Source organism: Panthera tigris, chromosome A1 (assembly GCF_018350195.1).
Source record: "Panthera tigris isolate Pti1 chromosome A1, P.tigris_Pti1_mat1.1, whole genome shotgun sequence".
In the NCBI taxonomy this organism is placed as follows: Eukaryota; Metazoa; Chordata; class Mammalia; order Carnivora; family Felidae; genus Panthera; species Panthera tigris.
The window spans coordinates 128,130,145-128,145,814 of NC_056660.1; the positions used below are offsets into that span (position 1 = coordinate 128,130,145).

At 36.4% G+C, this 15,670-nt stretch overlaps 2 protein-coding genes across 3 annotated transcripts in view; one reads left to right on the plus strand and one right to left on the minus strand.

Annotated features, from left to right (window-relative positions):
• ERCC8 (ERCC excision repair 8, CSA ubiquitin ligase complex subunit) overlaps window positions 1-1,199 on the minus strand; it is a 62,977-nt gene extending 61,778 nt beyond the window's left edge. For both annotated transcript variants that reach the window (XM_042987369.1, XM_007079915.3), the window contains exon 1: window positions 1,054-1,199. In XM_042987369.1, the coding sequence (XP_042843303.1) occupies window positions 1,054-1,130 (77 nt within the window). In that variant the 5' untranslated portion in view covers window positions 1,131-1,199. The remainder of the gene's footprint in view (window positions 1-1,053) is intronic.
• Window positions 1,200-1,283: 84 nt separating this feature from the next.
• The window catches only part of NDUFAF2 (NADH:ubiquinone oxidoreductase complex assembly factor 2), a 171,211-nt gene continuing 156,824 nt past the window's right edge, over window positions 1,284-15,670 (plus strand). The window contains exon 1 of the mRNA XM_007079913.3: window positions 1,284-1,487. Coding sequence (XP_007079975.1) covers window positions 1,361-1,487 — 127 coding nt within the window. The 5' untranslated portion in view covers window positions 1,284-1,360. The remainder of the gene's footprint in view (window positions 1,488-15,670) is intronic.

Below are 15,670 nucleotides of genomic sequence, written 5' to 3' on the forward strand. Positions count from 1 at the left end.
GCTCAGGTCATGATCTCATGGTTTTGTGAGTTTGAGCCCCACATCAGGCTCTGTGCTGACAGTGTGGAGCCTGCTTGGGATTCTTTCTCTCTCTCTCTCTCTCTCTCTCTCTCTCTCTACCCCTCCACCACTCATGCTGTCTCTGTCTCAAAATAAATAAACTTAAACAAATTTAAAAAAAAGAGAAAGTAATGTGGAAAAAATCAGTGGGCAAAGTTACAGTAAAACTTGTTCCCCCCTTTGGAAAGCCGTATCTACATGAATACCATCATCATTTACCCTGCTATACAAAGCAACTATCTGGGAATCATTGTTGACGCCTTTCTTTTCACCATTTATTATATATACAAACACTTTCCATAGCTCGTTGATTTTATTTCTTAAATATTTTTCATATATCCTCACTGTCTTTGACCCAACCGCCGCTACTTCCCTGGCTCAGGCTTCCACCTGCTCTCTCCTGGACAACTAGAACAGTTACCTAACTTGACTTTCACTGCTTGCTCTCAACTTCAATCCACTCTCCAGGCAGAAGACAAAATCCAACAGTTGTCACCTTATTATCCTCTTCATACCTCTTCACCAAGCACACAAGGCTCTTCCTCACTGAACCCCGGACTACATTTCCAGCTTCATCTCCTGTCACCGCCCCCCTTGTCTGCTCTAGTCATGCTAAACTTGGTTCAGTTCTTGGCCTACACTCCGCTCTTAGCATAACGCTTGGCTAAAAGTGGGAGTTCACTAAGTATGTCGACTGACTGAATGAAGGAATCTTTGGAGAGTAGTTATTCCCCAGGGAGTGGAGAGGAAACGTAATGTGAGGGAGGAGTAAGGTAAAACGAAAGGATTTTCGCCAGAACCCAAGTGCGCACCCACCTGCCTACAGGAATGTAAAGGGTATCTTATTTTCGTCAGCCTCAAGGCAGAAGAGATTAAAGGCGAGTATGGTGGAGGTAAAGTGATAATGAAGCGGGAAAGTGAGAGGCAAGACTCACATAGCCATTGGTCCAGATTTGAATGGGCTGTTTGAGAAAAAAGTAAGGTTTTCTTTACCTCCGTGTGGACTCCGCTCTCCGGAGGCGAAGAGGGTCGTCCAAACCGGTCTGTCTCGCTGACAAAAACCCTAACATCCTGTCCGTTCACACCTGGCTGAACACCGGACGCCGCCATGACAGAGCGCGGAGGCTGTACCAGTGGGGTCTCCCATTGGTCAAGCCAGATGACATCCGACCAATGGTGAGCGCCGTTACTAGAAGGGCGTGAGGCTAAAGCGGGTGGGCGGGGTCCGCGGCTAGAGAGCGCGTGTGTTTGGGTCCCGGCGGATCCGTCTGAGATTCGCGCTGAAAGCCGGGCCGACTCCATGGGTTGGTCTCAGGATTTGTTCCGTGCCTTATGGAGAGCGCTGTCAAAGGAAGCGAAGGAGCAAGTCGGCACAGACCTGTTCGGGAACAAATACTACTATGTTCCGGAATACAGGAACTGGAGAGGTGAGATGACAGCGAGCGCAGCGGCTGCTTGGTCAGTAAATAAGGGGAAAGTGAGAGCGTCTTGTCAACTAACACAGTGTGCGACAGTTGTGATGTCATCTAGGGGGACAGCGCAAGTTCGTTCACCTCGCCTACCCCTTCACTCTGAGCTTTGCGCCGCGGCCCAGCCGAGTGTGTGCCCGCCCTCCCTGGGTTGCAGTGCCTTGGTAAGGTGCGCCCCGCCGCGACCCGCGAGAGCACCGCACAGCATACACAGCTGTCCTCCCCACGCAGAGAGCCCACAGGCGGAGGACGCCCCGGCCCAGGTCCTGGTCTTTGGGCGACGCAGACAGGGACAAGTCCACGGAGGTCTTTTACCAGAGGGCCTTGGGAGGGCAGGAAAGTAGCTTTTCCTCCTCTTGTACTCTCCTTGCGATCAGGCCAGCGTTCTCTAATTGAAGCGGTGTTATCTTGAGCGCCTCGGCTTTTTCCTCTTGGTGTTTACCTTTTTCAGCTGCTCGGGCGCTGGCTACATGCGTCACCTTACTCCAACGTATCAGAAGTAGGTCTCTGCGCACCGTGAAGAGATCCTCACAAGGCTTCATGTTACCTTCCCCACGAATTTGCACTCCAAAACCCCGTAGAGCTCACTTTAAGGTCATTGCACTAGCCGTGGTGTTTCTTAAGATTCATACGAAGTAGTGTTGTTTGGAAAGTTAGGGGACGTTCCTGTCTGTTGAAATCCCGTCACGTAGCAGCCGTGATAACCTCTTCAGTGTTGTTCCATCATCGCAATGCGAAAGATCTCAGGTTTTGGGGTCGGATGGGCTTGGATTACAATTTCAGCCCTGATACCTAATAGCTGAGGGAACACGGACGAAATACTTGTCCTCCCAAGTCTCATTCTCCTCATCTGAAAGTTAGAGACGATAATGTTGCATTGAGAAACACTAAGAATTTTACTAAATTGTGTTCCATTCATTTCCTTTAACTCTAGTCAAAGGGAATTACTTCTTCCTTACTTTCTCTTAGAACACATGTAAAGTGCTTTCCATGATTTATCACTCAAAGTTGTTTTGCCTAGCCTTTTTCTGTAATTTAGCATCTTAGACTTGTTTCCCAAGTGAGCTTCCAGACTCTCAGGGCAGGGAATATGTCTTTCTTCCTTTTTTTTTTTTTTAAGTCCACAAAGAAACTACGTAGCATGTTGATGGTCTTTCTTCACAGACTGCAAGCAGAAGAAAGATTTTTCTTTTCCATAAGTTGTCAGGAACATTAAATATGCAGAACATCAGTTGACTTTTTTAAAGTATAATTTACATACAGTAACACCCATCCTTTTTGGTGTATGGTTTTATGTTTTTTGATAAATTCATAGAGTCCCATAGCTATCACACAATGAAGATATGGAATGGTTCTGTCACTTCCCAAATTCCCTCTACCCCTTAGAAGTTCATTCCTTCACCCCATAACCAGCCCTTGGCAATCACTGATCTGTTTTAGGTCCCTATAATTTTGCCTTTTCGAGAATGTTATATACATGAAATTACATAGGATGTAGTCCTTCAAGTCTAGCTTATTTCACACAGTATAATACAGTTAAGATTCATCCATGTGTCTGTAGTTGTTCCTTTTAATTGCTAAGTAGTATTTCTTTGATGGTGTACCACAGTTTATCCATTCACTACTCAAAGGACTTGGGTTGTTTCTAGTTTTTGGTGATTGTGAAGAAAGCTTCTATAAACATTCACATACAGGATTTTATGTGAATCATTTTCCATTTCTCTTGTGTAAATACGTAAGCGTGAGATTGCTGAGTTGTGTGCATGTGTATATACCTTTATAAGAAACTAGCTCACTTTTCCAAATTGCCTATACTATTTTGCATTCCTGCCAGCAATGTTAAGAAAATTCTAGTTACACTCCTCAGTAACACCTGGTATTGTCAGGTTTTTGTTGTTGTTATTACTTATTTTTATTTTATCCATTCTATTAGTTGCATAGTGGTGTCTCTTTGTGGTTTTTATTTTCATCTTCCTAATGACTGATAATGTTGAGAATCTTTTTATGTGCTTATTTGGCATCCACAGATCTTTACTGAAATATCTGTTCAAATCTTGCGACCATTAAAAATACAGGAAAACCTTGGATTGGGACTAACTTGTTCTGCAAGTGTTCTGCAAGACAAGCAAAATTTCTAATAAATTTTAACATGATAAATGAGTGATGCCTTGCAATATGAGTAGTACGTGATGCTGAATATCACATTTTCACAACGCCAATGGTTCTTGAAATTCGCTTTGATATGCAAGTGCTTTGCATTACAAGCATGTTTCTGGAATGAATTATGCTTGCAAACCAAGGTTTTATTATAATTTTGTATCAACTTCATTGTATCATTTCAATGAAAATATAATATCATTGAAGAAATATTAAAATGTAAAAAATCATGTATTCTAAGAACATAATTAGTGAGTCAGGGGATATGTTGGTCTTTAACCATCTTATAACACCAGATTGTTTTCCAAAGTGCTTATAAATTTATACTTCTATCAGCTTGATATTTCAAATTCATGTACTCTTGGTTGTGAGAAAATTAGGATTTTATTGATGATGTAGGAGAATCATTGTATGCTGCTATATGATATATCTGTGTCATTCATTTCTTAGGTATTTTAGGCCTGTGGCACAGATACACATTACATTCTGTCAATATCATTACACATTTCCTAAGCCTTCCACTGTAAATCAAGGGGAAAGATCCTGAGTTTGTTTTAAAGCAAGTTTTCAGAAAATGAATCATTGAACTTTCTTATTTCCTTTGTATAAAAGACAGCACTTTAGAGGTCTCCTTGAGTTTTCTTTGAATTGAATAAATTGTTGAGCATTAAACATGATCATTGAAGAGTATTTAAGAACTCTTTAGAGGAAATGACTTTTTTCTTTTAGTTCAGTTAATTAGTGTGGTGCCAGTCATTAAAGAACTACTGTATTTTCCACATAGGATATTATTTAATGAGAGCAAAGATAGTTATGCAATTTAAAATAGATCTCTTGAGTATTGTCCAGTCAGTTGAATTTAAGTTTAGAATTTATTGTTGAAATTTTAACTTTTTAAAACGCATTTTGGCATTTCAGGATAAGAAGATTGTGAATATAGCATTATTAGTTGGCATTTTTTAATTAAAAGATGTTAATTAACATATTTTTATTGAAAGTTTGCTTGCTTTATGGTGGAGTACTTAGCAAAAGAGTCCCCAAATAAACTTTGTGTAGAAATTTTCTTTGATGTTGCACCCTTTTTATTTATAGTATCTCTGCTTTTTTATCCATCTAGTTTCATTTATCTCATGTTTCAAAAGGAGTTTCTTCCTAAAGTAAATTCTTGTATACTCGATTCTGACTAGAACCTCTTTGAACCTTGTTTTATTATTTTCACCTTTATCTTTTGCACATTTATTAAAAATCCGCAACCGGTTAAAAATGACAAGTTTATTACTGAAAGACTATTTTGAGTTGTTAATTTGCTAATAGACATTGTGAATGTCCAAATTTGGGGAGGAAGATGAATATCATGCATAATTTGCAAAAAACAATGTTTGAAGTATTGTGTTTGGCTCTGGATATCACACTTCAGGAGAGATCCAGAGTGTCCAGACAGAGGTAGTGAAAATGATGAAAATTTCTAGAAATCATATCTATGACTATTAGCTGTGAGTCTTGAGGAGATTTATCCTGTGAAGAGAAGATTTAGGAGTAGCTTCACATATTTGGAAGATTGTTGTACAGAAAAAGATTAGGCTCATCTGTGTAGACATTTAAATTAGAACTCAGGTCAGAGGGGACATGTTTATCTTTTTTATAAGAAATAACTTTCAGACCATTAGAGCTATGTTATAAAAGGAAGAGAGTGCCTTGTGTTTAATTGTAGCCAAGAGAATTTAGGGAGATAAGGAGCTGAACACATTTGATCAGCACCTCGAATGATAAATACAATTTCAGAAAGAGTGGTTTAAGAGCATCCTCTGTCAGGGCTTGGAAGGGGTAGGAAATACCACAGACATTAGAAGGTAGTCCCATGCTAGTGGACTTCAGTGTAGAACTAGAGAAAGCTAGTGAGGGGATAGACAGGGTCAGATACTAAAACGTCTTGAATACTCTAAGTTTGAAGTTTGCACTTTATTCTGTAGCTGTTAGGTAGCCATTGAAAAGCTTGGGACATGATAAGAGCTGCTGGAGAAATGACTCTGAAAGCCCTGTAGAAAGTGAGCTAGAGGGGAGAGGGAGGAGCTGAAATACTATTTGATGGGAGCATTTCTAGATTGACCTTGATCCTGGAAAGAGCTCTTATGAGACTGAAGTGATGTGAATGGAAAGAAAAGTTTTGATTTAGCAAAACTTTTAAACTTGACAATGACTTAGACTGGTGGAAGGGGAAAGAAAAGATGAGAGGCCAAAGATGATTTTGTTTTAATTCTGGAGAGCTGGTGGATTGTGGTGTACTGATTCATGCAAATAGAGGCTAATAGGGACACATGCAAATAGAGAAGTAGGCTTTGGGTTGGGGGTGGTCAAAGAGTAAATGGAGTTTGTTTGTTTGTTATAATAGGACAACTGTATAATCAGGCAATTTTATACTCAGATCTGCAGCTCCAAAGATGTGAGTGATTAAAATACAGATTTGGAAGCCACTTTTATATAAGTGATCATTAAAACTGTAGGGATGTTTATTCAAGCAGGGAGAGAGTAATAACAAGATCAGATTAAGAGACACGTATTTAGAAATGCTATCATTTTAGTGGTTTCTCCATCCAGGAGGAATAGATCCAAACTACCTGGCTGACATTCATGACCTTTAAGTCTATCCTGAAAGTGACATTTGTTTATAATCTAATCTGTAGATCAATAATTTTGTAAGAAGCATAGATATTTATATTAATAGAAATCAAACCTGAAAGTTTACATGATTTTTACCAGGGAGTTGAATCAGATAATAGTTATTTACTTTTCAGCATTCAGAAAAAAATAAACTTGATTGAATACAGCCATTTAAGAGTTGTATCTAGTTTGTTACTGTTTATAATACTGAGTTTAGTTGATGTTCCCAAAACAGAATTGGTTGGGGGCCAAGGCAGGGATAGCAATGGGCAGTAGGTAACGTTGACGTCTTCTTTTAGAATCCAGGACAAATGTTTCATCAGACGTGGTAGGTAGATTTATTTTGGGGATACATTTTTAAAAACTGTATGACCCTCATTAGGGCTTTTTGCATAGTGAATTGTTATACTAGGCTACTAGCAGTGATTTTAAAATTGTCATATTTAAATAATTATGAAATAAATCTCTTCAAAATTTTATTAGAAAATTTTACATTCCAAAAGATTTTTTTCATTTTGTTCTCAGTTTTTTAATGAAGCATTATTTGAACATTTATGAAACTTGTGAGCAAAGAAAAATTTGTGCTAAGATTTTCATGAAAGCATTTTACTGCCAAATTATATTTTATATACTTTCTAATTTATATGGATACATTTAGACTCACACATATTATCAGTGTGCTAAATACAGAATTTATAATAACATTTCCTGAATTTTTTAAATTTTAGAGTGAGAGAGAGAGAGCTCAGGGGAGAGGGGCAGAGGGAAAGAGAGAGAATCTTAAGCTGGCTTCACGCTCAGCATAGAGCTGGACACAGGTCTGGATCCCACAATCCTGGGATCATGACCTGAGCTGAAATTAAGAGTCGGGTACTCAACCGAGCCACCCAGGCACCCCAACATTTCCTGAAATTTATATTTCTTTTTTTTTTTATTTTAGATAGTTAACATATAGTACAATATTGGTTTAAGGAGTAGATTTCAGTGATTCATCACTTACATACAACATCCAGTGCTCATCATACCACGTGCCCTCTTTAATACACATCACTCATCTAGCTCATCTCTCACCTACCTCTCTCCATCAACCCTCAGTTTGATCTTTAGGAGTCTCTTGTGGTTTGTTTATCTCTTCCCTCTTCTCCCCCTTCCCCTATGTTCATCTGTTTTGCTTCTTAAATTACACATATGAGTTAAATCATATGGTATTTGTCTTTCTCAGATTGACCTATTTTGCTCAGCATAATACTTTCTAGTTCCGTCTACATCCTTGCACATGACAAGATTTCATTCTTTTTGATGGCTGAGTAATAATTCCATTGTGTGTGTGTGTGTATGTGCCACATGTTCTTTATCCACTGAATTTTATATGTCAAGCTTTCTGGTTAAAAAAAAGTCTTTTAAATTTGGAGTTCTCAAACACTTCTGAGAAGCCAAATCAGAGGAAGTATACACCAAACCTTAAAAGTAGTAATTTTGAATTGAGGGTCATCAATCTAAAATTGAATTTTAATTAAAATTGAAGGATATTTTAGGGGGCCTAGGTGGCTTGGTTGGTTAAGATCGACTCTAGGTTTCAGCTCAGGTCGTAATCTCACAGTTCATTGGATCAAGCCCCGCACCGAGCTCTGTGCTGACAGCATGGACCCTGCTTGGGATCCTCTCTCTTCTTCTCTCTCTGCCATTTCTTTATGCATGCTCTCTCTCAAAATAAAGAAGCTTAAAATAAAATAAAATAGAGTACTTTATATTATTTATATGTGTTTCCTTTTTTAAAAAGAATATTACAGTAGTTGGATTTTCTAGCCTGAAAATCATTTCTGTTTTATTTATCTTTTAGTTTATTTTTAACTGTCGAATTATGAAATATTCCAGACATATAGAGAAAAGGATAAAACAAACTTCCATGTACCCATCATTCATTTGCAACAGTTACCAAATTTTATTTGGTAGCTAAATTTATTTGGTAGCTAAATTTTATTTGGTAGCAAAATTTATTTGGTAGCTAAATTTTATTTTCTCCCTTTCCTCAACTCATCTTTCCTCTTATTTTGAAGCAAACACTAAACATGATGTTAATTTATCTGTAAGCATCTTAGTATATGTCTCTTAAACACAAGACTCCTCTTTTTACATATGACAGTAAACCATTATCTCATATAGAAATCAACAATTTCTTAACATCATTAAATATACTTTTTGTCACATTTCTCTGGTTTTCCCTGGTCATGTTAATTTATTGATTTGTTTACTTATTTTTACAGTTTGTATAAATGTAGCTCCAAACAAAATCTTTACATTATTATTGCTAATATGTTTTTAAGTCTTTTGTAATTTGTAGGTTGTCTTTTTATGTTGATTACCACCCCCCCCTTTTACACACAGATCTCTGATTTTTGGGGAGCAAATGTAGAAAAAAAATTTAAAAAAATTTTTAATGATGGCATTAACCCATTTATATTTGTTGTAGTAAGTGGTGTATTTAGTACTACTTCAGTCATCTTATTTTTTTTGCTTTCTGTTGTTTATGTTTTCTTATTTCTGACCACCCTCCTTAGATGACTTATGCAGCATAGCCTTCATTTTACTTGAAAGTGATTGTACCAAGTGATACCTATGTGAATGCCATATGCCTGTGTTTTCCCATAGGGCTCTGGTCACATTTTTCTGGGAGAACTATACTGATTACTCAGAATGCTTTACTTTTATCCCCTGCAAGTTGGAATCTTGAGAATGTCAATATCAGGTCAGATTTTTTTTATCACCTTTGATCTCAGGCCAGCTACTACCTTTTTTTTTTTTAAACCAATTTTTTTTGCCCTGTGCTTTCAACTCTACTACTCTAACCTTGGGATTCTTTCAGAACTAATTTTTGGGAAAATCTATAGAGATGCTTCCAGTGAGGCTTGTATGTCTGCTAATTCATAAGCCAGTCAGCATTTCTAAGTTTGCCTTCCAATTCATCCTGTACCATTCATTAATTTATCATGTGGCAAATACTTATTCAACACTGTTTTATGCAAAACATACCTGTTTTGTGTATTTCATATCTATTTGCCTCAGTTTCTGGTCTTTTGATGGTACCTTTAGCTATTTTCCAGTGTAGCTTCATTCACCCCCCCCCCCACCTTATATTTTGAAAAATAAATGAAGTAAACATAAATCAATGGCTATTTTATTATTTTTTTAAAAGATTTTTAAGTAATTTCTACACCCAGTGTGGGGCTCGAGCCTAAAACCCCAAGGTCAAAAGTCGCATGCTCCACTGACTGAGACAGCCAGGCACCCCAATAACACCCAGGCTATTTTAAACTGAAGTTTACATTTTTAATTTGTAATACAAATTAGAAACATTTTTTTCCTTCCATTTTGTTCTCACCTTACTGTAGCTTCCAATCGTTTTAGTAATGCTCACATTAATGATAATTATCATTCATCATGTGCCAACTGTATTTCTCATCTATGCAACACTCATATAACTAGGGATTATTATCCTCATCTTAAACATAAGGTTATTGTTTTATTTCTGCGTACTTAAATAAGCTACATGATACAGAGTAGGTACTCACAAAACAGCTGTTCAATGAATTGAGATATTTATGGACCCAAATTATAAAAATAAAAACAAAGCAAGATTTTAAAAGCTACAGGAAATAAAGAAGTTGCTTTACAAAATCTTAAATCAGGTGATTAAGGTATATATATTTTTATTTATGGTAAATGGCCAAATATTCTTCAGGAACTAAAATGGTCTCATTATAAATAAGAGTATCTTTTCCATAACTTTTCTAGCATGCTTCCGCTTTGGACTTAGCTTAGTCAGGGACCTTCCAAATTTAGTTTTATTGCTAGCCTCAAACTTCTGTTAAGATACCCAGTCTTATTTTTTTTTCTTTAAGGATGAAGGTACCATCATCTGAAACTTCAAAACCTGCATCATCTACTGTTTAATATAATTACAGAGTTGTGTTGTTTTTGATAATGTTGCCTCAACCTGTTTGTATTTAGCACTTAAATATACTAAAAACTACAGGCTCTGTGCTTACAGCTCTGATCCTGGAACCTGTTTTGGATTCTCTCTCTTTTTCTCTCTCACTCTCTCTCTCTGTCTTTCTCTGCTCACACTCTCTCTCTCAAAAAATAAACATTAAAAAAAAGTATAGATATACTAAAAACTATAATGAATTAGTACTTGATTAAGATGTAGTTATTTAGAATCAGACAAATCAGATGGTCAGAATTATTGAATAAGATGTATCTTGTTTCATTAGGTAATTGGAAGACTATGATACAGCTCTTTAATGTGGTATTTAGTCTAACATTTGGGAAATGAAGAAATTTCAGATTTTTCCAGCAGGTGGCAGCATTGTTTAAAATAATTGTAGGTTGCCAGTTTATTCAGTATTTTTCTGTGAGCTGCTTTGAAGGAAGAAGAAAGAATCTTTTCTCTAAAATAATTGTATTTATACTTTTTCTTCTAAATAAACCCTGCACTACTGCTTTGTAAACTTCTGTCTCTTAATACAAGGGTTTTAAAATAACACAATGGATTTTACCTAGTCATTAATGAACAATAAGGGGCAATTATATTTTGAAGAATTCATGAAGACTTAAAAAAATACATATAATTTTTAGAACAGCAAGCAATATTCTTTTTTATTTAAAAATTTTTTAAGTTTATTTGTTTTGAGAAAGACAGAAACAGTACGAGTTGGGGAGGGACAGAGAGAGAGGTAGAGAATCCCAAGAAGACTCCCGCTGTCAGTGCAGAGCCCAGCATGGGGCTCAAACCCATGACTTAAGCCAAAACCAAGAGTTGGTCCCTTAACTGACTGAGCCGTGCAGGCGCCCCATAGAACAGTAAGCAGCGTTGTATCTTGAGTTGTTAGAGATCACAATGTAATCATTACCATGGACATCATCAAATTGGAAACTATCCTCAAATGTTTTACGATACTAACTAAAACAAGCTTTCTGTTTAGGGATATCTAGAAGAAGTTGAACTTACTTTAAAATACTTTGTTGAGGGGTGCCTGGGTGGCTCATTCACGTAAGCACCTGTCTCTTGATTTCTGCTCAGGTCATGATCTCACTCTTTGTGGGATAAGGCCCCACTTCAGGCTCTGTGTTGTCAGTGTGGAACCTGTTTGGGAGTCTCTCTCTGCCCCTCCCCTACTTGTGCTCACACCTGCTCTCTCTCAAAATAAATATATGTACTTTAAAAAATAAAATATTTTGTTGAATATAAGGTAATAATTATGAACTTTTATATAGGTTTTCTCAGGGTCATCTGAAGGTTGAACTTTTAATTTTCTGATCTTCATTTTAATATTTCACTACTTAATTGTGTTTTCCTCTGAGATTATTTCAGTTGCTTACTGAATTCCCTACTTTTGCATGTGTATGCATGCATGTACACTTAATTGTATTTTGGTGAACAGAGAATACCAACATTTTCCCTGTAGTCCTTGAGTGCATTCCCATCTCATACCAGCAGAACCACATCTGTGTAATACTTTCATCTAAGAGAAAAATAGGAGGTTGAAATGTATTCACAGTCCTACCTGTCATTATTTTATACTGGCTTTAAAATGAACTTAAGCATCCTTAATCTTGAATTCTGCTTTTCCCTAGCAGGGAAATAGGGGATTTTTTTTTTTTTTTTTTTTTAGCTGAAATGGAAACAAATAATGAATGAGTGACTAGGCTACATTATATCTGTTTCTAAGTGAGGCTTAGTTATGTAAGAGAAAAGAAGCTTTGAGGATTTTATAATTGCTTTACGCTAAGAGTAGTAATGGCAGTAATGATAATTAGTATTAAATACTGTGAATTAGGCACCATTCCTAGCACTTGTCACTATTCACTGTACTTGTGGAAGAATTATAAAAAATAATATGTCTTTTGTTGATTTATCAAGGTTATTTAGTGATGAACTCCATTTGTATTAAAATACTCGTGCAAAACCCAGTTTCTCTGTATCAATGTAAATCAGATGAAACTGTTACTTTTCTTACTCAGCCCTCTCCCTTTTCAGAGTACTACTCAGTTCAGCAATTCATTTCAGCTGCTATTTTAAGACTTTCTAAGTGTTAGTTATTCCACAAAAATTACAAAATTGAGTTGACATGCTTGCTTTTGGAAATGACAGTTGAATGGAGTTGGATAGAGAATTATCTTCAGAATCACAAGCACGCTTCACTATATCATTGTTAGAATAAATTTCCAAAAAAAATGGCTTTAGATTACATATATTTTTTTAAATTAGTTTTGTGGTTTTAACACTGAAGAAGCAATTTCTTTCCTTTTATCTATTGCTTTTGAGGTAACTGGTGTCTCCATCTTGTGGTCCAAGTGACAAACTGCACTGTTTGCTAGAGATTCTAAAGAAGCATTTCCCTCAGCTTTTATCATGTAAAGTTTATTTTCTATGCTTTGTTTATTAAAAGCATAACTCTTTTTTTTCAAGTTTTTATTTAAATTCTAGTTAGTTAACGTACAGTGTTACATTAGTTTCACGTGTGGAATCTAGTGATTTACCACTTACACACAACACCCACTGCTCATCACCAGTGACCTCCTTAATACCCCTCACACATTTAACCTGTCCCTCCACCCACCTCACTTCCAGCAACCCTTAGTTTGTTCTCTGTAGTTAATCGTCTGTTTTCTGCATTGCCTCTTTTCCCTCCTATGTTCATCTGTTTTGTTTCTTAAATTCCATGTGAGTGAAATCATGGTATTTGTCTTTCTCTGACTGCCTTAGTTTACTTAGCATAATACTGTCTTTCCATCCACATTGTTGCAAATGGCTAGATTTCATTGTGTTTATGGCTGAGTAATATTCTGGTGTGTGTGTGTGTGTGTGTGTGTGTGTGTGTGTGTGTGTGTGTATCACATCTTCTTTATCCATCAGTAAATGGACATTTGGGATCTTTTCACAGTTTGGCTATTATTGATAACGCTTCTGTAAACATTGGGTGCATGTATCCCTTCGAATCAGTATTTTTGTATGCTTTGGGTAAATATCTAGTAGTGAAATTGCTGGATTATAGGGTACTTTTATTTTTAACTTTTTAAGGAGCCTCCATACTGTTTTCCAGAGTAGCTACACCAGTTTGCATACCCACCAACAGTGCAAGAGTGTTCCCCTTTCTCTGCCTCTTGACCAATACCTTTTGTTTGCTGTGTTAATTTTAGCAATTCTGACAGGTGTGAGGTGATATCTCACTGTAGTTTTGGTTTGTATATCCCTGATGGTGAGTGATATTGAGCATTTTTTCATGTGTCTGTTAGCCATCTGGATGTCTTCTTTGCAAAAATGTGTATTCGTGTCTTCTGCCCATTTTTTCAATGGATTATTTTGGATTTGGATGTTAACTTTTATTCTTTATATATTTTGGGTACTAACCCTTTACCAGATATGTCATTTGCAAATGTCTTCTCCCATTCTGAAGGTTGGCTTTTAGTTTTGTTGATTGTTTCCTTTGCTGTGCAGAAGCATTTTATCTTGATGAAATCCCAGTAGTTCATGTTTGCTTTTGTTTCTCTTGCCTCCAGTGATGTATGTAGTAAAGAAGTTGATATGGCCGATGTCAGGGAGGCTGCTGCCTGTGTTCTCCTCTAGGATTTTGATGGTTTCCTGTCTCACATTTAGGTCTTTCATCCATTTTGAATTTATTTTTGTATGTGGTACAAGAAAATGGTCCAGTTTAATTCTTTTGCATGTTGCTGTCCAGTTTTTCCAATAGCATTTGTTGAAGAAACTTTTTTCCATTGGATATTCTTTCCTGCTTTTTCTAAGTTTAGTTGACCATACAGTTGCGGGTCCATTTCTGGGTTTTCTACTCTGTTCCATTGATCTATGTGTCTGTTTCTGTACCAGTGCCACACTGTCTTGATTACTACAACTTTTATCCATCTGGATAAATTCTGGAACTTCTTGAGTTCCAGAATTGTGATGCCTCCAGATTTGCTTTTCTTTTTCAATATTGCTTTGGCTATTTGGGGTCTTTTGTAGTTCCATACAAATTTTAGGATTGTTTCTTGTAGCTCTGCAAAAAAACAAAACAAAACAAAACAAAACAAAAAAACCACTGGTAGTGTTTTGGTAGGAATTACATTAAATATGTAGATGGCTTTGGGTAGTATAGACATTTTAATAGTATTTGTTCTTCAAATCCATGAGCATGCAATGTTTTCCCACTTCTTTGTGTCATCTTCAGTTTTTTTCATCAGTGTTTTATAGTTTTCAGTGTACAGATAATTTACCTCTTTGGTCAGGTTTATTCCTAGGTATCTTATGGTTTATAGTGCATTTGCAAATGGGATCGATTCCTTGATTTCTCTTCCTGCTGCTTCATTATTGGTGTATGGAAATGCAACAGATTTCTGTATGTTGATTTTTGTATCCTGTGACGTTGTTCAATTCATGTATCAGTTCCAGCAATTTTTGGTGGGGTCTTTCAAGGTTTTCTACATACAGTATTATGTTGCCTGCAAATAGTGAAAGTTTGGCTTGTTCCTTGCTGATTCGGATGCCTTTTATTTCTTTTTGTTGTCTGATTGTTGAGGCTAGGACTTCAAGTACTATGTTCAAGAACACTAGTGAGAGTGAACATCTCTATCTTGTTCCTGACTATAGAGGAAACGCTCTCCATTTTTCCCCATTGAGCATGATACTCATTGTGGGTTTTTTGTATATGTTGAAGTATGTTCCAACTATCCCTACTTTGTTGAGGATTTTTATCATGAATGGAAGTTATATTTTGTCAAGAGCTTTTTCTGCATCTATTGAGAGGATCATATGGTTCTTACCCTTTCTTTTATTAAGGTGGTGTATCACGTTGATTGATTTGCAAATAGCGAACCACCCTTGCAACCCAGGAATAAATCTCATTTGATCGTGGTGAATGATTTTTTTAATGTACTGTTGGATTAAATTTGCTAATTTGTTGGGAATTTTTGCATCCATGTTTATATGGAATATTGGCCTGTAGTTCTCTTTTTTAGTGGAGTCTTTGGTTTTTGGAATCAGGGTAATGCTGGCCTTGTAGAGATGAGTTTGGAAGTCTTTTTCCACTTCTGTTTTTTTGAATAGTTTGAGAAAAATAAGTATTAACTCTTCTTTAAACGTTTGGTAGAATTCCTCTGTGAAACCATGTGGCCCTGGACTTTTGGTTTTTGGGAGATTTTTGATTACTGATTCAGTTTCTTTGCTGGTTATCCATTTGTTCCAATTTTCTATTTCTTCCTGTTTTAGTTTTGATGGTGTATATATTTCTTTTTTTTTTTTTTAATTTTTTTTTTTAACATTTATTTATTTT